At 42.3% G+C, this 25,820-nt stretch overlaps 1 protein-coding gene across 2 annotated transcripts in view; it reads right to left on the reverse strand.

The window, feature by feature from the left end:
• Positions 1–2,826: 2,826 nt before the first annotated feature.
• The window catches only part of LOC110536219 (poly [ADP-ribose] polymerase tankyrase-1), a 28,227-nt gene continuing 5,233 nt past the window's right edge, over positions 2,827–25,820 (reverse strand). The window contains exons 6-28 of one of the 2 annotated variants that reach the window (XM_021621851.3): positions 22,861–22,881; positions 21,254–21,348; positions 21,041–21,107; positions 20,712–20,898; positions 17,207–17,328; positions 16,784–16,875; positions 16,508–16,586; positions 16,128–16,299; positions 15,759–15,838; positions 15,469–15,614; positions 15,028–15,193; positions 14,554–14,773; positions 14,090–14,199; positions 11,994–12,182; positions 9,706–9,946; positions 9,092–9,174; positions 8,809–8,929; positions 7,370–7,467; positions 6,506–6,580; positions 5,469–5,574; positions 5,071–5,257; positions 4,711–4,867; positions 2,827–4,509 (exon numbers count right to left, since the gene is read on the reverse strand). In XM_021621851.3, the coding sequence (XP_021477526.3) occupies positions 4,423–4,509; positions 4,711–4,867; positions 5,071–5,257; positions 5,469–5,574; positions 6,506–6,580; positions 7,370–7,467; positions 8,809–8,929; positions 9,092–9,174; positions 9,706–9,946; positions 11,994–12,182; positions 14,090–14,199; positions 14,554–14,773; positions 15,028–15,193; positions 15,469–15,614; positions 15,759–15,838; positions 16,128–16,299; positions 16,508–16,586; positions 16,784–16,875; positions 17,207–17,328; positions 20,712–20,898; positions 21,041–21,107; positions 21,254–21,348; positions 22,861–22,881 (2,901 nt within the window). In that variant the 3' untranslated portion in view covers positions 2,827–4,422. The remainder of the gene's footprint in view (positions 4,510–4,710; positions 4,868–5,070; positions 5,258–5,468; positions 5,575–6,505; positions 6,581–7,369; positions 7,468–8,808; positions 8,930–9,091; positions 9,175–9,705; positions 9,947–11,993; positions 12,183–14,089; positions 14,200–14,553; positions 14,774–15,027; positions 15,194–15,468; positions 15,615–15,758; positions 15,839–16,127; positions 16,300–16,507; positions 16,587–16,783; positions 16,876–17,206; positions 17,329–20,711; positions 20,899–21,040; positions 21,108–21,253; positions 21,349–22,860; positions 22,882–25,820) is intronic. The other variant, XM_021621854.3, reaches the window with a different exon arrangement.

The raw sequence follows: 25,820 nt of genomic DNA on the forward strand, positions 1-25,820 counted from the left end.
CATTTAATCCTAGTTAAAATTCCCTGTTTTTAGGTCAGTTAGGATCACCACTTTATTTTAAGAATGTGAAATGTCAGAATAATAGAGAGAATGCTTTATTTCAGCTGTTATTTATTCCATCACATTCCCAGTGAGTCAGAAGTTTACATACACTCAATTAGTATTTGGTAGCATTGCCTTTAAATTGTTTAACTTGGGTCAAACGTGTCAGGTAGCCTTCCACAACCTTCCCACACTAAGTTAGGTGAATTTTGGCCCATTCCTCCTGACAGAGCTGGTGTAACTGAGTCAGGTTGGCAAGGCCTCCTTGCTCGCACACGCCTTTTCAGTTCTGGCCACACATTTTCTATAGGATTGAGGTCAGGGCTTTGTGATGGACACTCCAATACCTTGACTTGTTGTTGTTGTCCTTAAGCCAATTTGCCAGAACTTTGGAAGTATGCTTGGGGTCATTGTCCATTTGGAAGACCCATTTATGACCAAGCTTTAACTTCCTGACTGATGTCTTGAGATGTTGCTTCAATATATCCACATACTTTTCATACCTCATGATGCCATCTATTTTGTGAAGTGACCCAGTCCCTCCTGCAGCAAAGCACCCCCACAGCATGATGCTGCCACCCCCGTGCTTCACGGTTGGGATGGTGTTCTTCGGGCTTGCAAGCCTCCCCCTTTTTCCTCCAAACAGAACGATGGTCATTATGGCCAAACAGTCCTATTTGTGTTTCATCAGACCAGAGGACATTTCTCCAAAAAGTACAATCTTTGTCCCCATGTGCAGTTGCAAGGCGTAGGGTTTGGAGCAGTGGCTTCTTCCTTGCGGAGTGGCCTTTCAGGTTACGTCGATATAGGACTCGTTTTACTGTGGATATAGATACTTTTGTACCTGTTTCCTCCAGCATCTTCACAAGGTCCTTTGCTGTTGTTCTGGGATTGATTTGTACTTTTTGCACCATAGTACGTTCATCTCTAGGAGACAGAACGCGTCGCCTTCCTGACCAGTATGACGGCTGCATGGTCCCATGGTGTTTATACTTGGGTACTATTGTTTGTACAGATGAACGTGGTACCTTCAGGCATTTGGAAATTGCTCCCAAGGATGAACCAGACTTGTGGTCTACATTTTTTTTGAGGTCTTGGCTGATTTCTTTTTATTTTCCCATGATGTCAAGCAAATAGGCAATAGGCAATAGGCAGGCCTTGAAATACATCCACAAGTACACCTCCAATTTACTCAAATGATGTCAATTAACCTATCAGAAGCTTCTAAAGCTATGACATCGTTTTCTGAAATGTTCCAAGCTGTTTAAAGGCACAGTCAACTTAGTGTATGTAAACTTCTGACCCACTGGAATTGTGAAACAGTGAATAATAAGTGAAATAATCTGTCTGTAAACAATTGTTGGAAAAATGACTTGTGTCATGCACAACCGACTTGCCAAAACTTTAGTTTGTTAACAAGAAATTTGTGGAGTGGTTGAAAAACGAGTTTTAATGACTCCAGCCTAAGTGTATGTAAACTTCCGACTTCATCTGTAGGTGTGTGCTATTTTGATTGGCTCAAAGGCCATACATTGTTTTGAAAATGGTAGAAGTGTATTGGTATATCAGAAATATAACTCCTCAGGAGTCTGCGAGAGAAACCTAAATACACATTCAAAGGTAAAAAAATAAATAAATAAAAAAGCTTTTGATATGAGGACCATTTATCAGTTTTTAATTACTTTTGATTTTATTATATGATTTATGCGTGGCATGCTTGATTTTGCTTTGTGATTGGAAATGCATTTAAATGCACAAGTTAGGTTAGCAAAACTAGTCATATCTGTGAATGAACAATCATTGTCTGACAGGTGAACGTCCGATGTGAATACCTTAATTTTGCTGCTTGGTTCTTTATACCTTTGTTTGGCAGTTCCAGTAAGTGAAAATATACATGATAACCAGATTGAATGTCTTTATTATATTAATCTGTATCCAAGTTTGAGCTATGAGGTAAACTGTGTTTTATTGCACTAGCGTGGCCAAATATTGGTTGTGTTTGAAGGATTTTACTTTAAGAACCGTTTTTGAAAAATATTGCTTTTCATGGCATTATATTTGGTTTTACATTCTCATTAGTGACCCCAACCCCTAACTATTGATGTTCCAGGATCTAAGTATTACACGGACACAGATGGGTGGGTCAGCAGTGAGGAACCATTGGAACCAACCCTCATACCCTAAGCCTATGTACACCATGGATAACCTCTATAACCGGTTTCCCAACAACTTGAATCCCTATTCCCTGAATCAATAGTATGTAAACAGATTCTCTGTATCTCCGACTATTGGAGTACAGCCTATCATAATCCTAGAGAGACCAGCCAGTACTCTAACCATAGTCTCTACTCCAGCACCAGCCACAGTGACCGAGTGCCAGATACAAGTTGATCTCCACTCGACTGAAACAGAACGCTCATTGCAGAAAACTAAAGTCCAGTAGCTATTATTTAGTAATGGTTCTAGTTAAAACATAAGACTTGTTTCTTGTTATGTATGACTTTATTTGATCTATGGAGCTGTAATAACTAATAATCAGAGGTTGAACTGATCAAGCGGTTGGGATTTATGTATTTCTTTCAAGGTATCCATACCTCATACACCTTTCAAATTCAGTGCTTTTAAAAGCATTATCAGTAATTACTTTTCTCTACTACTAAATCATGTTTAACTTTTTCATACATCATTAACATGTAACATGTTTGGCTATACTAATTGCATATCTTACCAGCTGTATAAAATAATCCGAGCCAACATGAAAACAAAATGTCCAACAAACTGCTCTTACATGGACAACATTTATTCAAAAAAGTAAAGAGAATCAAGGCCAGAAAGGAATTTAGACTTAAATTTACAATAAACTCCAAATGACATTGTTAAACAGCTATACACATCCATTTACACAACCTGTACATACATTTTTTTTTTTACCATAACATTTGCAATTAATGTCAAATAACTTAAATAGTATCTATTTAAAAGTGCAAATCTTTACTCATGAATTTGAAGAAGTCCATGAATAAGACCATGGCAATCCGGGTTGTGGAGTTCACATTTCTTGTACAACAAATAATATGTCAGAGTAGATAACTGTTCTCTTCCAAATCATGCGTGTTCTCCTCAGAATTAGAATTCCTCATCCTAATTCTACGGTTCTCTTGCTTTATCTGGAATATACCTCAGGCATGTAGTAAGGCAATTCAATAAGAGTTAAGAAAAACAATCCTATTAATAATATTGAGTAATCCATGTGGTACTAGTGTAATCTGCATCATTATAAATCACAAATCTCATAAACTATTCTACGGCTATACATTATGTATGTATGCATGTAAGGATGGTGGGCGGGGGGCAGTATTACAGGGGTTACAGACTGGTTGAGAACAACAGGGTAAAATAGGTGATTCTCCAAGTCACAAGGCATGATTAGGTGAGAATGGTAGCCAATTATTCTGACACTGCAGGGCAGATGAGAGAGTGAATCTCTACAACCCCCTCTCCAAGGGTAGCTAGTGGGGAACCCACACCCGATATTGGCCATACATGCGCCTGTCTATACATGCAGCCAATGCAAAGGAAACTGAAAGACTATCACCACAAGCAGGAGATAATATACAACAGTTCATTTCATATTATAAACTGGGTGATTCGGAGCCCCGAATGCTGATTGGCTGAAAGCGTGGTATATCAGACCGTATACCACGGGTATGACACATTTGTACTGCTTTAATTAGGTTGGTAACCAGTTTATAATAGCAATAAGGCACCTTGGGGGTTTGTGGTATATGGCAAATATACCACGGCTAAGGGCTGTATTCAGTCACTCTGCTTTGCATCATGCTTAAGAGTAACCCTTAGCCTAGGTATTTTGGCCATATGCCAAACCCCCTCGTGCCTTAGTGCTTAATTATAAACTGGGTAGTTTGAGCCCTGAATCCTGATTAGTTGAAAGTCATGGCATATCAGACCGTATACCACGGTTAAGATTAAAACATCATTTTTACTGTTCTAATTAGGTTGGTAACCAGTTTATAATAGCAATAAGGCACCTCTGGGTTTATGGCATATGGCCAATATACCACGGCTAAGGGCTGTATTCAGGCACTCTGCTTTGCGTTGTGCTTAAGAACAGGCCTTAACTGTGGTATATTGGACATATACCACACCTCCTCGGGCCTTATTGCATAAATATATTACAGTACATTTCATAATATATTACAGTATATTTAAAGTCATCTGTCCAGTTTACTGTTACTGGACAAGAAGAATGGAACTCAGTCTGAAAAAGGTTTAGGCATTACAATAATGTTGTGGGTCAGGAGAATATATATATGTGTGTGTGTGTGTGAGAGAGAGAGAGATTGATCTGGTGGCGCAGGACTAGGACTTCTGATCCTCTCCTGCAGCAGACGTGGCTGTGCTCTCCGGCTTAAGGATCTGATAGGTGATGAGATACTCTGGGTAGGCCTGCCAACAAACATGAGACAGTGAAGAGCAATAAGAGCAAATAATAAGTACTGGATTTCAAAGCAAATTTTCCATTGTGGATGCTTTAGTCCAGGTCTAGGCTCAAATCTGTGTCTGGGAAACCAGCCCCTAATTTGTAAAACTTCTGCCTGGACTTGCCTTTAAGGTGATAAATAAAATAGTATTCAATTTAAGTCTCACCTGCTCCCCTCTGTAGATTACGTACTCTGCGTAGGCCAGGCCGTTGACGCTGGGCCGACCAATCACAGAGTGGTGTCCAGGGGGGGCGTGGGCCATCTTCATGGCACTGAACTGGAGGAAGGACTTCCCCAGGGTCACACGGCAGAATAACATCTGCCTGGAAGTCACGGAGAACAGGGGTTAAATAATGGTTCAGTAATGAGGTTTCACAATTATCATAGCTCTGAAGAAAGCTGTGATTGATTGATGGATTAATTGATTGAGAGAGAGCCACTAGTTTGGCAACAGTCTATTCATGAGTAATAGCAGTAAACCCTCAATTCACCTAAATATGTGTTCTTTCCATCAATCATGTCTCACCTGTGGCACAGGTAACAGGAGCGGTCTTTGTGAGTGGGGCACCCGGTGCCACCCCCGATGCCATACACATACTGGTTACTCTTAGAGGAGTTCTCAGCAAAGTAGATCCCTGCTCCAAACATCCCTCCAATGTATGCATGCCGCTCGTCAAAGCCTTTGTGGATGATGGCATTTATGAACGGAGAACCTGGAGAACCAAAAGACATGAAACAAGAACAATGTGAAATACAATTGAAATTGATATTTGTAAAAATAAAAAAAATAATGACACAGGGTTAACATTTCTCTAGTGATAATCAGTTAAGACATTTTTGTTGTTGAAATAAGGAGCGTGGTTAAAAAAACTTTTTTTTTTTAAAGAACAGGTTGTAATATGATTATGGAATATGTCTTGTTACCATGGAAGAGCATGCGCTCATTGTGGTGGTTATGGTTCTCATCGGAGATCTCCTTCTGGCGGTGTGTGTATCGCTCTCGCAGCTTCTTATTGACCACCTTCTGGATCTGCATGGACACACAGACAGGAATCAACTATAGCCGCAATACTAATAACTTCTAATCTTCCTTCCTTTTCAAAAGATGGGATCAAAATTCCTGAAACCATTGTGCAGGGGTAGGCAACTAGATTCAGATGCTGATTTTTGTCGGAGTGGATGATCGGGGCCAGAACATAATTATAATAAATTTGTACAATGCAAACTGACCACAACTAAGTCCAAAAAGAGACAATTACATTAAAAACACGAACACGTCTCTTATTTTAACATAAAAAATAAAAAATGTATCCACTTGCAGGCAAGTTTTGGGACGCCTGCTGCCGACCCCTGCCATAGTGCATTCTTAACAACCTATAACTGATCGAGGATGGTATCAAATTGAAGATATGGGTATATTTCTAAAGCCAGCAGCATACCACCCTGCATACCACTGCTGGTTTGCTTCTGAAGCTAAGCAGGGTTGGTCCTGATCAGTTCCTGGATGGGAGACCAGATGCTGCTGGAAGTGGTGTTGGAGGGCTAATAGGAGGCACTCTTTCCTCTGGTCTAAAAAATTGATTGGGGACACTGCCCTGTGTAGGGTGCCGTCTTTCGGATGGGACGTTAACCGGGTGTCCTGACTCTCTGAGGTCATTAAAAGATCCCATGGCACTTATTGTAAGAGTAGGGGTGTTAACCCTGGTGTCCTGGCTAAATTCACAATCTGGCCCTCAAACCATCACGGTCACCTAAGAATCCCCAGTTTACAATTGGCTCATTCTTCCCCCTCCTCTCCCCTGTAACTATTCCCCAGGTCGTTGCTGTAAACGAGAACGTGTTCTCAGTCAACTTACCTGGTAAAATAACAGATATATAAAAAATATCTCAAAGAGATCCATCCTATGAGCAAATGTAGAGTAGATAGAGCGTGTAGTACTGTAATATGATGTAAAGCAGACCTTAATGATGTTGTATCTGCTGAACACCCCTCCTGCGTTGCCTCCATCCCGGTGTTCTCGGATGGTACTTTGCATCTGGAGCAGAGAGAAGAAAAACAAACATGAAATGTCTTAACAGTTTTTTTTTAATCACAGAATTATTAGATTTCTCCAAACATGGCACTCTTTCACCCCTGAGCGACAGTTGGTACAGAACCGTCACTCAGCTTCATTAGGATGCTGTGGATCAGTGTTGTCAAAGGCTCCGTTTTTATCAGCATTCAGACCAGAGTGTGATGAGGTCAACTCACAGAATCAAATAGAATACGTACGTACATATACATAATATTAGGAACACCTTCCTAATATTGAGTGGCACCCCCTTTTGCCCTCAGAACAGCCTCAATTTGTTGGAGCATGGACTCTACAAGGTGTCAAAAGCATTCCACAGAGATGCTGGCCGATGTTGACTCCAATGCTTCCCACTGTTGTGTCAAGTTCGCTGAATGTCCTTTGGGTGGTGGACCATTCTTGATACACACAGGAAACTGTTGAGCGTGAAAAACCCTGCAGTGTTGCAGTTCTTGACACACTCAAACCAGTGTGCCTGGCACCTACTACCATATGACGTTCAAATCTTTTGTCTTACCCATTCACCCTCTGAATGGCACACAAACACAATCCATGTCTTAATTGTCTCAGGGCTTGAAAATCCTTATTTAACCTGTCTCCTACCCTTCATCTGCACTGATTAAAGTGGATTTAACAAGTGACATCAATAATGAATCATAGCTTTCACCTGGATTCACCTGGTCAGTCTCATGGAAAGAGCAGGTGTTCCTAATGTTTTGTACACTCAGTGTATCTCTGTATGGGTGTACCCACCTCCTCCTCCACTGATTGTCCCTCCTTGTCATCAGGGGCAAGGTCAATGAGGACCGTGCCCTGGTTGGCACAGTGGAATGTTAGGTATGGGTTGGCACCTGGAGAACAAACAAATAACCTGTAAATAAACTTGGTTACATATTGGGTTGGCTTCCTACCTATACTTTCAGGGTGAGTTTCCCACACGTATATTAGGCCTAGTCCTGGACTAAAAATAACTTTCAATAGAGAATCTCCTTTCCAGGAATTGGAGGAATAGTCTAAGTATTTGAGGCAGCAATAAATGGGAAAAGCCACATCAGCTCCTCAGAGATTTTATGGGAATGTCCTGACCGATGTTCCCTCGCGCAGTAGCTCCGAGACTGCCGCACAAAAAAAATATCAGCCCACGGAGAGAAGTACAAGATTGAACTTCACTCAATTTTCTAGAGTTTTCTCTGTTAGTTAACACTATCAATGTTTTCCTTTACTGTGGCAATTATGATCAAATCAACACAATATTAGCCACTTTAAATGCAACATACCGCAACAAAACAAACTATGAGAGACTTTGTATGCAAAACTATGCAAGAAATGTTGTTGTAGGCAGAACGCATCGGAGTAGGATTCTATTGCATTGATGCACAAGACAGCCCGGTGCAGCGTAACCAATCAGAGCTGCAGTAGACCTATATGCAAATAGACCATTGCCATATATGGATCTGGACCATTTACAGCATGAGCTGTCGTGAGAAGATGTGCTTGCTTTGAGATCAAAGCAGGACCTGCATGTAGTCACGTGTGCACATTTTGTTCATATCTTTTGCTAGTTAGTGAGGGGAGTGATTTCTTCCTGCAAGAGCACAAAACTTGTGAAAAGCAAGTCAGGTAAAAAGCTTTTTTTTTATGTTAAGGGGCAGTGTTGTATTTTGAGACATGCTTGAATAAGTTAAGTAGCCAATAGGCAGAGGGTAGGTAGCATAATTTGTCTGATTCGCTGTAATAAAGGGTATGGGAATAATAATGCATTTTATTTTGTAAAGTGGTTTCTTGCATCAAACAACCTTTTCAGTCACCTCCTTGTCTGAAGGACAGGTGGATAAACAGGTTAATGTCAAGCACTGCAATTTCAAAAGTGTCATGGAATGTAGGCCTACATTGAACACTACATATTGACTGCTGGCTGAATGATAGAACAGCCATTTCCATGTTAAAATGTTATGGGGTGTATTTTCTCCATTGTTTGTCTCCACTCTGGTAGGCTTACATTATGATCAAATAGCCACAGTAGCCTACTTGGCCATTGTTAAAACTATAACTTAAAGCAGGTACAGCCTCAGTGTTCACAGTAAATGTGAGCTGGAAGTTGCACAGAATTTTCACAACGTTCAAGTTTGCGCTCAGCAAACCTGAAATGTATCTTTTGAGGGAATATCTTTTGAGGGAATATTGGTCCAGACCTTGTTGTCCTCCCAGCAGCCTCTCCACTCCCTTGATGAGTTTGTGTCGGTGGCCGTAGGCGTTGATCCCAATCTCCTTCAGCTCCTCATGACCCATGTCAGCCAGCACATCCAGAGAGATCTGGGAGAGAACAGGACATTCAGTACAGAGCAGGGATCCTAAACTGTGTCATGATAACAGCTACTTCAAGAGTGGGAAAAAGACATGAAAAGTCAGACTAATTAGATGCTCTATTAAATAAAGTTACGATATAGTATAAAACTCAATCATTAAAACACTCGCCTGTTCTCTCTCAAAGATGTCCCTCAGATGCTCCAGACCCAAGCTCTTCAAGAACTGACTGATGTTCATGTCCAACATTGCCACTGGAATACAAAGAGCAGATTCAATATGTGAAATGAATGGGCCACATTGAGTCATCTGTATTGACTTACATGCTGACCACATACATGTTATTCAATCATTTTATCCAAACTGCTCACACACACACACACACGTCTGCATAGCCACGAGCCAAAATAGAACTTAGTTCTATTTGAGACGCTTGATGCGCTGGAAGTCCCGCCTCTCCCATTTCCTCATTGGTTTTTAGGAGCATATATCCACATGGGTGATTGAAAGATGAACTGAGATTCACACTCCAGTCCAGTTGGTGGTGGTAATGCACCTTAAATTGGTTGCCAACCAATATAAAGTCAGAAGACTGAAGGAGGAGAGACTAGAAAACAAAAACTAGGCACACCAGTGCCTGGTCTAGTCAGCATGTTAGACTTCCACCAGTGAGTCAAAGCTGTTGACGGAGCTGTTGAATCTACAAGAATATCAAAACAGGTAGAATATCAGCTTCATGCTAAAACCCCGGCCCCAGTTTCGTTCCTGGCTCTCTCTCTACTCACATTCTCCCTCCTTCCTATCGGAGCCCGTGGCCCCGTCGGCCACCCCGGAGGTCCCTGCGGCTCCCAGCTCGTTGAGGGGCCCGGCCAGGTTGTCGATGCTGCTTGCTGCAGACAGGCAGGAGGGCGTGGAGGCCGGGGAGATGACCGAGCCGGCGCTGACCACTGTGGCCTGGGGCTTGAAGCAGCTGGGCAGGGCGTCTGGGGGCATGGCATCCATCAGCAGAGCCCGGATGTCATCAGCCTGAGAGGAGGGCATAATTAGATGGCAAAGCCATATGTGAGAGCTGGTTGTTCTAAAAGTTTCAGGCTGTGGACCCTAGTTTCTGCTAAGTATGTCAAAATATATAAAATGGGAAAAGTGGTAAGAATATATTATGGTATAGTGCATAAAGATGGCGTCCCCCATGTACTCATAACAAACGGCTCATTTGCCATGTTCACCGAAATGTATTGTTACTATTTTTTTTGTATGGACATTAGCACAGTATACAGTGAATTCAGATAGTATTCAGACCCCTTGACTTTTTCCACATTGGTACGTTACAGCCTTAATCTACATTTTTTAATCCTCAATCTACACATAATACCCCATAACGACAAAGCAAAACAGTTTTTTAGAAACGTCTGCAAATGTATAAAAATAAAATGAAAAAGTATTCAGACCCTTTACTCAGTATTTTGTTGAAGCACCTTTGGCAGCAATTATAGCCTCAAGTCTTGGGTATGACGCTAGAAGCTTGGCACACTTGTATTTGGGGAGTTTCTCCCATTCTTCTCAAGCTCGGTCAGGTTGGATGGGGAGTGTCGCTGCACAGCTATTTTCAGCTGGTCTCTCAAGAGATGTTCGATCGGGTTCAAGTCCGGGCTCTGGCTGGGCCACTCAAGGACAATCAGAGACTTGTCCCGAAGCCACCCCTGCATTGTCTTGACTGTGTGCTTAGGATCGTTGTCCTGTTGGAAGGTGAACCTTCACTCCAGTCTGAGGTCCTGAGCGCTCTGGAACAGGTTTTCATCAAGGATCGCTGTACTTTTCTCCGTTCATCTTTCCTTTGATCCTGACTAGTCTCCCAGTCCCTGCCGCTGAAAAACACCCCCACAGTATGATGCTGCCACCACCATGCTTCACCGTAGAGATGGTGCCAGGTTTCCTCCAGGATGATGCTTTGCATGCAGGCCAAAGAGTTCCATCTTGGTTTCATCAGACCAGAGAATCTTGTTTCTCATGGTCTGAGTGTCTTTCATTGCTTTTTGGAAAACTCCAAGCGGGCTGTCATGTGCTTTTTGCTGAGGAGTGGCTTCCATCTGGCCACTACCATAAAGGAATGATTGGTGCTGCAGAGATGGTTGTCCTTTTGGAAGGTTCACCCATCTTCACAGAGGAACTCTGGAGCTCTGTCAGAGTGACCATCAGGTTCTTGATCACCTCCCTGACCAAGGCCCTTTTCCCCTCGATTGCTCAGTTTGGCCGGGCGGCCAGCTCTAGGAAGAGTCTTAGTGCTTCCAAACTTCTTCCATTTAAGAATGATGGAGGGCACTGTGTTCTTGGGGACCTTTAATGCTGCAGAAATGTTTTGGTACCCTTCCCCAGATCGACACAGTCATGTCTCGGAGCTCTACGGACAATTCCTTTGACCTCATGGCTTGGTTTATGCTTTGACATGCACTGTCAACTGTGGGACCTTATATAGACAGGTGTGTGCCTTTCCAAATCATGTCCAATCAATTGAATTTACCACAGGTGGACTCCAATCAAGTTGTAGAAACATCAAGGATGATCAATGGAAACAGGATGCACCCAAGCTCAATTTCGAGTCTCATAGCAAAGGGTCTGAATACTTATGTATAAGTTATGTTTTTTATTTTTTAATACATTCTACAAACCTGTTTTTTCTTTGTCATTATGGGGTATTGTGTGCAGATTGATGAGGGGGAATAAGAATAAGAGAATAAGAATAAGAATAAGGCTGTTAACGTCATTTGTTTTTTGAAAGTCACAGGGTCTGAATACTTTCCGAATGCACTGTACATGATCCCAATTCTAGCTCCAAGACGGCGGCAATTAGAAAAAAGAGAAAAATTTGATGGTTCAATCTGCCTATAAAATCAGAACTACGTTGCACACCGTAGTTAAACTGTGGATAGTGTTCAAACGATGAAGTCATATCTGAATTCCTATCTTTACGCACCTTCGCCATTTGAGCAAATGTCTGCCAGTAACAGCAAAAAAACAACACTTAATTTTGTGGCATTGCTAGCTGCTCTAACAGTAAGAGATCAAGGCGTGTTACCGTGGCCAGGTCCAGTGCCGTCTGTCCCTCCTGATTCTTCATGGTGGGGTCTGCTCCGTGGGCCAGCAGGAGCGCACACAGCTGGGTCCGGCCCTTTTGAGCCGCCTCATGGAGGGGGGTGAAGGCCCACTTGTCTGTAGCATTCACACACGTGTTGAACTTTATCAGGAGTGCAGCAATGTCCACGTGCTGTAGGAGAGGAGAGACAGGAGAGGAGCAGAGGATAGGAGTAGCAGATGAGACAAAATTAATAACACGATATGACCAGAAACTGATGACATCCACACGGTTACATATCTTAAGCTTTCCACGAGGTCACTTTCATCACAGTGTGGGTGTTTTGTCCTTATATTTGCTGTGCGGATTTTCTATAAGGTTTTGTAACCCAAACAATATCTTCTAAGTCATCATCCAAGCTGTTACATAGCATAGGTATTTACAGTGCCTTGCGAAAGTATTCGGCCCCCTTGAACTTTGCGACCTTTTGCCACATTTCAGGCTTCAAACATAAATATATAAAACTGTATTTTTTTGTGAAGAATCAACAACAAGTGGGACACAATCATGAAGTGGAATGACATTTATTGGATATTTCAAACTTTTTTAACAAATCAAAAACTGAAAAATTGGGCGTGCAAAATTATTCAGCCCCCTTAAGTTAATACTTTGTAGCGCCACCTTTTGCTGCGATTACAGCTGTAAGTCGCTTGGGGTATGTCTCTATCAGTTTTGCACATCGAGAGACTGACATTTTTTCCCATTCCTCCTTGCAAAACAGCTCGAGCTCAGTGAGATTGGATGGAGAGCATTTGTGAACAGAAGTTTTCAGTTCTTTCCACAGATTCTCGATTGGATTCAGGTCTGGACTTTGACTTGGCCATTCTAACACCTGGATATGTTTATTTTTGAACCATTCCATTGTAGATTTTGCTTTATGTTTTGGATCATTGTCTTGTTGGAAGACAAATCTCCGTCCCAGTCTCAGGTCTTTTGCAGACTCCATCAGGTTTTCTTCCAGAATGGTCCTGTATTTGGCTCCATCCATCTTCCCATCAAATTTAACCATCTTCCCTGTCCCTGCTGAAGAAAAGCAGGCCCAAACCATGATGCTGCCACCACCATGTTTGACAGTGGGGATGGTGTGTTCAGGGTGATGAGCTGTGTTGCTTTTACGCCAAACATAACTGTCTCCCAGGTGGCTTGTGGCTTGTGGTAAACTTTAAACAACACTTTTTATGGATATCTCTAAGAAATGGCTTTCTTCTTGCCACTCTTCCATAAAGGCCAGATTTGTGCAATATACGACTGATTGTTGTCCTATTTACAGAGTCTCCCACCTCAGCTGTAGATCTCTGCAGTTTATCCAGAGTGATCATGGGCCTCTTGGCTGCATCTCTGATCAGTCTTCTCCTTGTATGAGCTGAAAGTTTAGAGGGACGGCCAGGTCTTGGTAGATTTGCAGTGGTCTGATACTCCTTCCATTTCAATATTATCGCTTGCACAGTGCTCCTTGGGATGTTTAAAGCTTGGGAAATCTTTTTGTATCCAAATCCGGCTTTAAACTTCTTCACAACAGTATCTCGGACCTGCCTGGTGTGTTCCTTGTTCTTCATGATGCTCTCTGCGCTTTTAACGGACCTCTGAGACTATCACAGTGCAGGTGCATTCATACGGAGACTTGATTACACACAGGTGGATTGTATTTATCATCATTAGTCATTTAGGTCAACATTGGATCATTCAGAGATCCTCACTGAACTTCTGGAGAGAGTTTGCTGCACTGAAAGTAAAGGGGCTGAATAATTTTGCACGCCCAATTTTTCAGTTTTTGATTTGTTAAAAAAAGTTTGAAATATCCAATAAATGTCGTTCCACTTCATGATTGTGTCCCACTTGTTGTTGATTCTTCACAAAAAAATACAGTTTTATTTCTTTATATTTGAAGCCTGAAATTTAGCTAAAGGTCGCAAAGTTCAAGGGGGCCGAATACTTTCACAAGGCACTGTATGTATTGTCTATGTTATAAAACCTTAGGTCAAACCATACAGCATGCACAATGTCTTCCACGGCCTGGCGTAATATTTGTGCCGACTCACCCCGTAGGAGGCAGCGTTGTGCAGGGGGATGAGGCCTCCTTTGTCCTGTGCGTTGACATCAGCCCCGTGCTCCAGGAGATACTCCGCCACCTCCAGGTTGTTGTAGCCAGCTACAGAGGTGGGAAACAAGACAGATGACAACATGAAACACGGCAGTCTACCTTACAAAAAAAGCATGAATGAATGAATGTAATGTGTAATAGTATAGCTCCAAATGATCAAAGTGTCCAGGGTTTGATGAGTTGCCTGTCATCCTTTTACGTAAGGGGATCCACTTCTGTTTGGGTAGTAAAAGTTTGTGTCTGGGTTCCACATTTGCCATTCAATAAATTGATTCCACTGCTTGCTATTCGAGGTTTAGGCTGGGTAACTGTAAAGCACTTTGTGACAACTGTTGATGTAAAAAGTGCTTTATAAAAATATGAAAATGGATTGATTGATTCCATGAATGGTAGGTACAGTACCTGCAAGGTGCAGGGGAGTGGAGTTGCGTCCCTGTGTGTCTCTACAATTGATGTTCTCTGGGCTGCAGAGTTTCTGGACGCGAGCCAGACAGCCCTTTTTAGCAGCATCCAGCAGGGCAGCGTCTCCTCTTAGCAGGTCCTGGATGTCCGTGTCTCCATCCTTCACCATGTCCAGAGGCATATTACCATCACGGTTCTTCTTGGTGGGGTCTGCTCCATGCTGGAGAAACACACACAAATACATAATCTTAAATGTACATTTAAAAAAATATGTTCTGTTAAATACTTTGTTCTGGCGCTGAAAATCTCTTTTACCTATACACATAGCTACACAGAGACATTTTGGTGCTTTGAGCAAAGTCTATAAAAAGCTATCACAATAAATACTTCCGTTTGCCTCAGTATATATAGCCTTATGCCTTTGCGACCTGATCATTTCTGAAGAGTTGATATGAAAGGCACAGCTAGACTAACCTTGAGCAGCAGTTTGCAGATCTCGTATTTGCCCTTGGCAGCAGCCTCGTGGAGAGGGGTGAATTTCCAGAGGTCAGCTACGTTCACCGATGCCCCATGTCTGACCAGCAGCTCAGCCACCTCATAGTGACCATAGGAGCAGGCGTTGTGGAGGGGCACCAGACCACTGCAGGACAGACAGAAGACTAGTTAAACAGGTAAAAGCACAGAGATCCTATAAAATATGTAATTCTATGACTAAAGTTTTCAAGTATTGTATTGAATGCAAAATGTAATCCAATGATAAAGAGGTAGTCAATGCAGAATGAAAGCAAATGTAAAGATATTTATTCAATACAAAGTGAAAGCCTTTTTGCTGACTATCTGAAGTGAAAGCAAAAGTCTCAGCAGAGACCTAAGGAAGACAGAGGTAGTAGGGTGGACTAGTAAGACAACACGGACCCTTTGTCTTTAGCGTGTACGTCAGCTCCATGATGTAGCAGGTCCTCCACCACGGCCACACGGTTGTAGCCTGCAGCAAAGTGCAGAGGGGTGGAGTGACGACCCTCCAGATCTCGACAGTTCACGTTCTGAGGAGTGCACAGTTGCTACAACACACAGACGTGACAACATAGACGGAATATCAAAGGTGACAGAGGAAGACATCTTGGATTCATGATGGTAGGGCGATGGTTGATGCATGTAACGTGATTGAATTCATGACCCCGAGACGATGTAGCTGATCAGCTTACCTGCACAGTGTCCAAATCTCCAGCCTTAGCGGCTTCCAGAAACCGGTAGTCCACGTCAGAGTTACGAGTTGGAACATTTTCTGTATGAAATGAACCAACATCATGAAATAAAACATACTGGGAAATTTGACAAAGCACTATGCAATATTTATGGGCAAAATAATCGATAATAATTTCTTTGTTATACATCCTGCAAACTTGCCATCACTGCATAGGCTAGATTTAAAGGCCATATGTATGTAATGCATCTTTCATCGAAGTTCATAAAACATCTTAGATGCACACAGGTACCATTGTCAACCCAAACGTAGAGAGTAGAATATAAAAAGAGAATCTTTGTATTTAACCCAAGACGCTCTACTACTGTACCATTGAGGATCTGCTGCACGGCCTCGTTGCCCATCTGTGAGGCAGTGAAGCCCTGCAGGGAGACGATGGCAGGGTCAGCCCCGTAGCTCAGCAGTAGTCTGCATGTCTGGATGTGGCCCGCCAGGGCTGCCCTGTGGAGGGCCGTCTGACCCAGGGTGTCCACCGCATTCACCTGGAGGGATGGAGGGGGTAGGGAGAAGGACAGAGGGAATAGTCAGTGACAAACAGCAACAGACTCAAAACTAAACGTGATACACTTAACTTCACCAACAAATATTTGATGGAATATCAGATATGGAGGCTGTGAGCCAGTGAGAGATATGACAAGATAAATTAAATGAAGTGGTATTTGTGAGACTGAAGAAGCCTGCAGTGTGTACCTTGGCTCCATGTTTCTGCAGCACCTCTAGGATGTCGTTGTGTGCTCTCTCAGACGCAACATGCAGGGCTGTCATGAAGCTACAGACAGAAGAGGAGACAGAGGTATCACTTTACTTGTGCTGGAATCAGCCTCAGAGGATTCTCATTCTGCAGTTTAACAAGCCAACATTCTCAATTGAAACCAATAGATGCCAAACTATTTTTGGCGGGGGGGGGGGGGGGGGGGGGCACCCCTCCGATACAATGTTATTGGAAACACGGACATGGTGTCTTACTCTTTGTTCTTCTCGTTGATGTTGGCACCTTTACGCAGCAGCAGCTCTGTCACCTGCTTCCGTTTGGGGTGAGGGGAGGCAACGGCACAGTGCTGAAACAGAAGGACAACACCTTCAATGAAATCACTGTGTGAATGCCTTCAGGTTGTGTGCTTGTTTTTATAGTGGTCATCCTAGGTCATGCATGTCACAAAGGGAGCAAGGTTCTGTATGTTACACAAATGTATTCTGACAGACATAGGATTACGTCCAAAATAGCACCCTATTCCCTATATAGAACACTACTTTTGATCACGGCCCATAACTTTTAATATAGGAAATAGGTTGCCATTTGTGACATCCATAGCTGTTGATTATGACGTAACGTTAGACGTCAGCACTGTGACATTGAGCATCAACCAGAAGGAACAGGGATGATCTCACCAGGGCTGTCTCATTTGTCTGTGGGTGTTTGAAGCTGATGATCTCCAGAGCCAGGGTCTTCTTCACCTTGGCCATGTCTGCCTCCCGAGCTGCCTGGAGCAGTGAATGACCTTTAAACTCATCTGGATGGCAGAAAGGAGATTGAATGAAAAAGGTTCAATTGAAATGTGAGAAAAGCCATGGGCCCACGCAGACATTCTCATCTGTATATAGTCTTTATGAATTGTGAGAGTAGTCTGTGCACAAGTGTTTATTTCATTATCAGGTATAAAAAGTGTGCACATGTATACAGTGCATTTGGAAGGTATTATGCCACAATCTACACACATTAACCCATAATGACAAAGGAAATCATCTGGATTTTATAAAAAATAAAAGAACTGAGGGCATCCCGAGTGGCGCAGTGGTCTAAGGCACTGGATCACAGTTGCTAGCTGTGCCACTAGAGATCCTGGTTCGAGTCCAGGCTCTGTCGCAGCTGCCACGACCAGGGGACCCATCGGGCGGCGCACATTGGCCCAGCATAGTCCGGGTTAGGGGAGGGTTTGGCCGGCAAGGATGTCCTCGTCCCATCGCGCTCTAGGTTCTCCTGTGGCGGGCCGTGCGCATGCACGCTGACACGGTCGCCAGGTGTGCGGTGTTTCCTCAGACACATTGGTGTGGCTGGCTTCCAGGTTAAGCGGGCATTGTGTCAAGAAGCAGTGCGGCTTGGTTGGGTTGTATTTCGGAGGATGCATGGCCTTCACCTCTCCCGAGTCCGTACGGGAGTTGCAGCGATGAGACAAGACTACCAATTGGATACCACGAAATTGGGGAGAAAAAAAAATGTTTTTATAAAGATTTGAAATATCACATCTACATAACCTCAGACCTTTTACTCAGTACTTTGTTTCAAGCACAATTGGCAGCGATTACAGCCTCGAGTCTTCTTGGGTATGACGCTACATGCTTGGCACACCTGTATTTGAGAATTTTCTCCCTTCTGTGCAGGTCCTCTCAAGCTCTGTCAGGTTGGACGGGGATCATTGATGCCCCACGAGGTGAGATCTTGCATGGAGCCCCAGACAGAGGGTGATTGACCGTCATCTTAAACTTCTTCCATTTTCTAATAATTGCGCCAACAGTTGTTGCCTTCTCACCAAGCTGCTTGCCTATTGTCCTGTAGCCCATCCCAGCCTTGTGCAGGCCTACAATTCTATCCCTGATGTCCTTACACAGCTCACTGGTCTTGACCATTGTGGAGAGGTTGGAGTCTGTTTGATTGAGTGTGTGGACAGGTGTCTTTTATACAGGTAACGAGTTCAAACAAGTGCAGTTAATACAGGTAATGAGTGGAGAACAGGAGGGCTTCTTAAAGAGAAACTAACAGGTCTGTGAGAGCCGGAATTCTTACTGGTTGGGAGGTGATCAAATACTTATGTCATGCAATAAAATGAAAAATAATTACTTAAAAATCATACAAAGTGATTTTCTGGATTTTTGTTTTAGATTCCGTCTCTCACAGTTGAAGTGTACCTATGATAAAAATGACAGACTACATGCTTTGTAAGTAGGAAAACCTGCAAAATCAGCAGTGTATCAAATACTTGTTCTCCCCACTGTAGGGGTCTGGTTAGACTGTAAACTCTCCTTCCAGACTCACATTAAGCATCTCCAATCCAAAATTAAATCTCGATTCGGCTTCCTATTTCGCAACAAAGCATCCTTCCCTCATGCTGCCAAACATACCCTCGTAAAACTGACCATCCTACCGATCCTTGACTTCGGCGATGTAATTTACAAAATAGCCTCCAACACTCTACTCAACAAATTGGATGCAGTCTATCACAGTGCCATCCGTTTTGTCACCAAAGCCCCATATATTACCCACCACTGCGACCTGTACGCTCTCGTTGCAAAACCCACTGGCTCCAGGTCATCTACAAGTCTCTGCTAGGTAAAGCCCCGCCTTATCTCAGCTCACTGGTCACCATAGCAGCACCTACCCGTAGCACGCGTTCCGGCAGGTATACCTCACTGGTCACCCCCAAAGCCAATTCTTCCTTTGGCCACCTCTCCTTCCAGTTCTCTGCTGCCAATGACTGGAACGAACTACAAAAATCACTGAAGCTGGAGACTCATATCTCCCTCACCAGCTGTCAGAGCAGCTCACAGATCACTGCACCTGTACATAGCCCATCTGTAAATAGCCCATCCAACTACCTCATCCCCATACTGTATTTATTTATTTATCTTGCTCCTTTGCACCTTCATCTTCTGCACATCTACCATTCCAGCGTTTAACTACTATAATGTAATTACTTCGCCATCATGGTCTATTTATTTCTTACCATCCGTATCCTACCTCATTTGAACACACTGTATATATACTTTTTTGACTGTATGTTTGTTTATTCCATGTGTAACTCTGTTACTGTGTGTGTCGAACGTCTTTGCTTTATCTTGTGTGTCGAACGTCTTTGCTTTATCTTGGCCAGGCCGCTGTTGTAAATGAGAACTTGTTCTCAACTAGCCTACCTGGTTAAATAAAGGTGATATAAAAAAATGTTGGTGTGCTGTACCTTTTATTCTCCTTGCATAGTGTTGTGTGTTCCTTACAAACAACTCAACTGTAGTTTAATCTGTCCACAGAATATTTTGCAAGTAGTGCTGTGGAACATCCAGGTGCACATTTGCAAACTTTAAATGTACAGCAATTTTTTGGACAGTAGTGGCTTCTTCTGTGCTGTCCTCCCATGGACACCATTCTTGTTTAGTGTTTTACGTATTGTAGACTCGTCAACAGAGATGTCAGCATGTTAGAGATTTCTGTAAGTCTTTAGCTTACACTCCAATTTTCTTCTTAACCTCATTGAGCTTTCTGTGCTGTGATCTTGCAGTCATCTTTACAGGACGGCCACTCCTAGGGAGAATAGCAACAGTGCTGAACTTCCTCCATTTATAGACCATTTGTCTTACCGTGGACTGATGAACATCAAGGCTTTTAGAGATACTTTTATAACCATTTCCAGCTTTATGCAAGTCAACAATACTTAATCTTATGTCTTCTGAGATCTCTTTTGTTCGAGGCATGGTTGACATCAGGCAATGCTTTTAATGAATAGTTTTTTTTTTTTTATAGGGCAAGGCAGCTCTAACCAACATCTCTTCCAATATCGTCTCATTGATTGGACTCCAGGTTAGCTGACCACTGACTCCAATTATCCAAAAGCTAAGTCATTAGCCTAGGGGTTCACATACTTTCCTCCAACCTACACTGTGAATGTTTAAATGATGTATTCAATATAGACAAGAAAAATAAACTAATAGCACACAAATTTGTGTAAGCACACTATGTTTGTCTATTGCTGTGACTTAGATGAAGATCAGATCAAATTTGATGACCAATTTATGCATAAATCCAGGTAATTCCAAAGGGTTCACATACATGCATACCGTGGCAAGAAAAAGTATGTATGCACGTATGTATGCACATGTGTTCTCTCCAGTCTCCCACTGAACTCACAGGTTAGTCTCTCTTTGAGTTCGGGGGTGGGGGCCATGTCCACGGCGCTCTTGCTGTGGCAGTTGAGAAGGGTGGGGTCGGCACCATGGCTCAGCAGCAGCGAACACACCTCCACACGGTTCTTAGATGCAGCCTCATGGAGAGGAGTGAACTGCCACAGGTCCATGGCATTCACACACGCTCCATGCTGTAGACAGACAGGAGAGTTTATTAATTGTTCTCCATCAATAAAACCAACATTCTACAATTGTCTAATTAAAAGGGGCATCAATGGCGGGTCAACAGAAATCAATTTTGTAAAATGAACTAGAATCTTTTAGAGCCCTTACCTTGAGCAGAAGCTCTGTGACCTCAAAGTGTCCATAGGAGCAGGCGTTGTGGAGAGGGACCAGGCCACTGCCAGAGAGATAGTCATTCAAATGAACAGTTCTTGTATTCTATGAATCTGTGGTTGAGACGCTTCTAAGCTGAGAATGGTCTCAGACGAAGAAACAGTGTAGGAAAACAGGCCTTCAATGGAACTGTATTGAGTTTGGTCTTACCCTTTGTCCTTGGCATGGACGTCTGCCCCGTGCTGCAACAGTAGCTGGACGATACGGACTCGGTTGTAGCCAGCCGCCAAGTGCAGTGGGGTGGACTGGAAGAAAAGGACATGTCATTAGACACACAGAGCTCAGAGTCAATGCACATCAGGACACACTGCCTTCAGAGAGCCAGAGAGAGTGAATGGCTGATTATGCTAGGAAGCAAATAGCATGGACGAGCGGTCTGAGTTCTCATTGCAGTTGAATGGTGGAAGGATGCAAGCTCAGAATGGTTCTTGAGTATTACACCCCAAAACAAAATCAACCTGTTCTCAACCGCCCTGTCTATGCAAGTCTGACAGAAGTCTCAGATGATCAATCTTAAAGGATATTTCTTAGGCCGCACACTAACGCTTGCTTACCTCCAACAAGTTATGAAAAATGGAAATCTGACTTGTCCCTCAACTACACCCCTTCCTTCCTAAACATAATATACAGGGGGCTAAAAAGATGGCTACGGTTTGAATCTACTGTTTATTCATAAAAATATGTTGTGTAGATCTGTTTGGCCATTCCAAATCACATGGTGCCTATGTGAGCCAAGCATAACAATGTTAGTGTACACAAAGCCGTGAAAAAGTTTTCAACCCAGGAGTTTAGCAACAGTTTACCTCACGGACAGAAAGGAAGAAACAGTAGCATTCATGCACTGGTAGGTATCAAGACAAAATAAGACCACTGAACAACTCAGACAGGACAGACGTAACAATATCATTCACGTTTGATGAAGGCAATCACACGGAAAGAAATTGAATAATACAAAAAGCATGAGCAGCAACGACGGCACAGCACTTAAAGATGAGGAATTATATGTTTTCTTCAACCAAGGAATATGACCCATTCAAGACGAGACAAGCGGACAGTGTCAAATCACAAACATACAATATAGTACAAGAATCAATTGACAAAATGCAGGTGCAGGCATCCAGACATGCACATGTGACCAAAACAGAAAAGTCACAGTCCTACAATAAATATATTGATTGAAGAGCAAGAAGTGATTGAAACTTAGCAGAGGTGGGAGTGTGTAAAGTAGTTAGGAGTGCAGAAAGGGGAGGGTGGCACCCTGGAAAAGCAGGCAATGTGGTATATTCGAGCTCCTTTCCAAAACCAACGAGCGAAGCGGGCCGTGGCCTCAGAACCACTTACTCACCTCCACCACACACACACACCAGACCTAGGTTCAAATAGTAGGTTGGCCCACCTGTCAGCATGTGATTGAGCCTTGCTGGAGTGCCTGATGGGCATGGTTTTGGTAGTCCACTTTGGGGACTACTCCATCTGTACCATCGCAGCAGGAAAGCTCAAATCAAGCACAGCTAATGTATTCGAAAGACAACAAATACTATTTAAACCTAGGTCTGGCACACATACACCCACCCACACACATATTCACAGGACAGGAGCATTGGGGTGGGAAATATGAACGTGACCAGTAGACCCATTTCCATGATGCGCAATTACAAGTGAGAGCCAGCGTATTGGTCAAATAAAACATGGATTAAAGAAAAAAAATACAAATCACAACAGTGCAACAATCAGGTGGCAGTTATCGAGAAACTTACCAGCATTTTTTGGGATGTTGACTGATCGACAATGTTGCCAGAGTCACAAAAAACAAAACAAAAAATTACAATTTTAGTATTTTTATTTCACAGAAAAAAATAATACTTTAAGCCTATCACCCTTTAAAGTGAAGTGAGAAACACACCGGAATTAACCATTCATATAAATTCAGTGACACCAGGTACAATGAGTACACAGCTTTAGGGAAATGTGACTACTCTCACTGTTGCGCCGTAATATTCTTAATAAGGCAGACAGGCTCCCTGGTTAGCCCCTCGGGAAAAGCCAAAGTGCTTATCCTACACCCACACAAGTCCTCAGACTGGCACAGGCACACGGAGGCGCAGGGAGTGAGTGCTTTGTTGTCACCACATTGTGCCCAAGAGTCTTCTTAACAAAATGGCCCATTCATACAAACCCAAACAAAACAGATGGAGGAGACGCAGTTATGATAACATTTAGTTGTTGTTGAGGATTTCCTAAATGTCAGTTAGGAACAAGGTAATGTGCTTGGAAAACATAAATGTCAAAGAATAATGAGTAGGATTTTAAAATATACACTTTAGGGACCAGGTTAGCCAGAGTGAATTATGATGACAGAAAAATACTGCTCATCCTAGCCAATAGACTCTAGATTATGCATTATTCAAAATGATGAAAAGGAGAAAGATATGGTTTCTTGCCAACTCAGAGATGGATTCTAGCATTTTGGCAATGACTTCTCTACTCATGAGAATGCATTGGGGGTGAAAAACTGAATAATTAAAACTACTGCCAAACAAGACGAGGCGTAAATACAATTACAAATTAGCAAAAACTATTACACAATTACTAATGCAAAGTAGAGCCTTGACTTTAAGTACACTTTCCTCAGACTGAAGTTAATTGTCAAGTCATGACACCCTGAGTAGAGAGAGGAAACACAATATTATCTGATCCAAACACTAAACTAATCAACAGCTAATAACAATGCAAAGATGAAAATAATCCTAAACAACCATCCTATTACCACAAAGCACTCATGACAGTAAGCCATGACCATGTTCACATGTGCAGTATTCTGGATAGTAGCTCATATCCCGCTAGAGGTCTTTTTCGGGATAAGCCGTGTACTTTCACCTTCAATATCCCACTCACGAGTATCCCTGTATCTATGAATGAACAAAATATTCATCATTTAAATGCATAGGGGTTAAATGAAATACTAACTGAAATATGGACATGGACTGTTGGACTATAACCTCACATGCAGCGTGATATCCTATTAACTCCTGCAGAATAATGTTTTTTTTTTAAATTTTTAACAACAAATGTTTATTTTGTCTCAAACAGGAAAATATGATTTCTTTCAGCATCTCGAGAAAATGCGAATGAGTGTGTCATCTTCGACACTTATGCAAGCAGACAGTATTTCAACCACATACAATTTGCACCCAAGACGAATTGAAGTCTTATCGGAAACGTGTTTCATAGTCCTCAGCTATACATTTCCTTATAACCGCTCAAACTGATGACATTAGGACATTTTGCACAAGACCAATCTTTAGTGTTTTGAAGTTATTGTCTTTTCTCCTCAGCTCCAAAACGAAACAGACAACTCAACCAATGTTAACCAGGTTACTAATGCATTCATTCTATCGATGTAAGACATTCTGGTGAGCACTACTTTATTTAGTCTTCTGGTGCAATACGTTGACAGAGAAGAAGCTGCATGTATCTAACTATAGTTGACAAACAAATGGCCTACCAAATGTTGAAAATTATAAGCAGAAACGTATAGGCTATATAGCCAGTAGGCTATATGGTCCAGTACAGAGTATCAGCCAAGTCAATTATGGAATTATGGTTGATCGAATTCCGCAGGTAGCCTACATTTTGAAGTGATTTGTTTGACAATGAGAAGAAAACATCGCCCAACACCCATGAAATGTGAAACTAAGCCTGCGCAGATTGTGAAAAACAACAGTAAATGGGATAAGATGTTTACATGCCACAGTATCCCACCTAAGATCAGCAAATCCCAAGCAACTTATCCAGGTTTCGCATAACCAGGATACAAGCCTTTTCAGGTTATTGTCAACGGGATATGATATTTATATGCGTCAACTCAAACAATACATGAGTATCCCGAATAATGAGATATTAGTGTGCATGTAAACGTGGTCAGTGAAAGATTCAATGCATTAAGCTAAAATTGAATTTACATAACATATACACGCTACAATCCATGTCTCCAACTCCGGTCCTCGAGTACCCCCAACAGCACATTTTTGAAAACTTGATTCAATTTGTCAAGGGCTTGATGATTAGTTGACAAGTAGTATCGGGTGTGCTTGTCCTGGGCCACAAATATGATTATTTTATTTTTTTACTGTTGGGAGTTCTAGAACCAGAATTGGGAATCACTGCACAACATCATGGTTTAACAACCCTGTCCTTACCCCACCCCCCAGATGTTTCACATTTTTGTTTTAACCCTAAACTGACACACCTGATTAAATTTGTTAAATAATCATCAAGCCTTTATCCCTAAACAGGTGTGCCAGTTTAGGGTTAAAACAAAACAACCCTGTGGAGAGGGTTGGGAAACTCTGCACTACATGATAGAATATTAATGATGTGATAAACATGACCAACTATTCAAAAACAAAGATCTGAGAGCTTCAAGCTAGTATATTCAAATAACAGCTTTGATAGGAAAATTTGATCGATATTGGCAACAACTTGGTTATAGCAAATGTTTGATGTGCAGAAGACCGAGGATCAGTGTTACTAGAATTAAGGGGTTACTGAGGGACCCAAATAAAAGTGCAAATATTTTCTACGAAAATCTGCAAAATCGATTTGGAGCAATAGCTGAACACTGAAGGAGTAGGAACAAAAATACTAATTATCCATATTCTATTAAACAGTTGTTTTTTACAAAAACATTGTACCAAAATGAAAACAGGGAATGGTT

This window comes from Oncorhynchus mykiss, chromosome 11 (genome assembly GCF_057628025.1).
Source record: "Oncorhynchus mykiss isolate SJ-2025 chromosome 11, ASM5762802v1, whole genome shotgun sequence".
Lineage (NCBI taxonomy): Eukaryota > Metazoa > Chordata > Actinopteri > Salmoniformes > Salmonidae > Oncorhynchus > Oncorhynchus mykiss.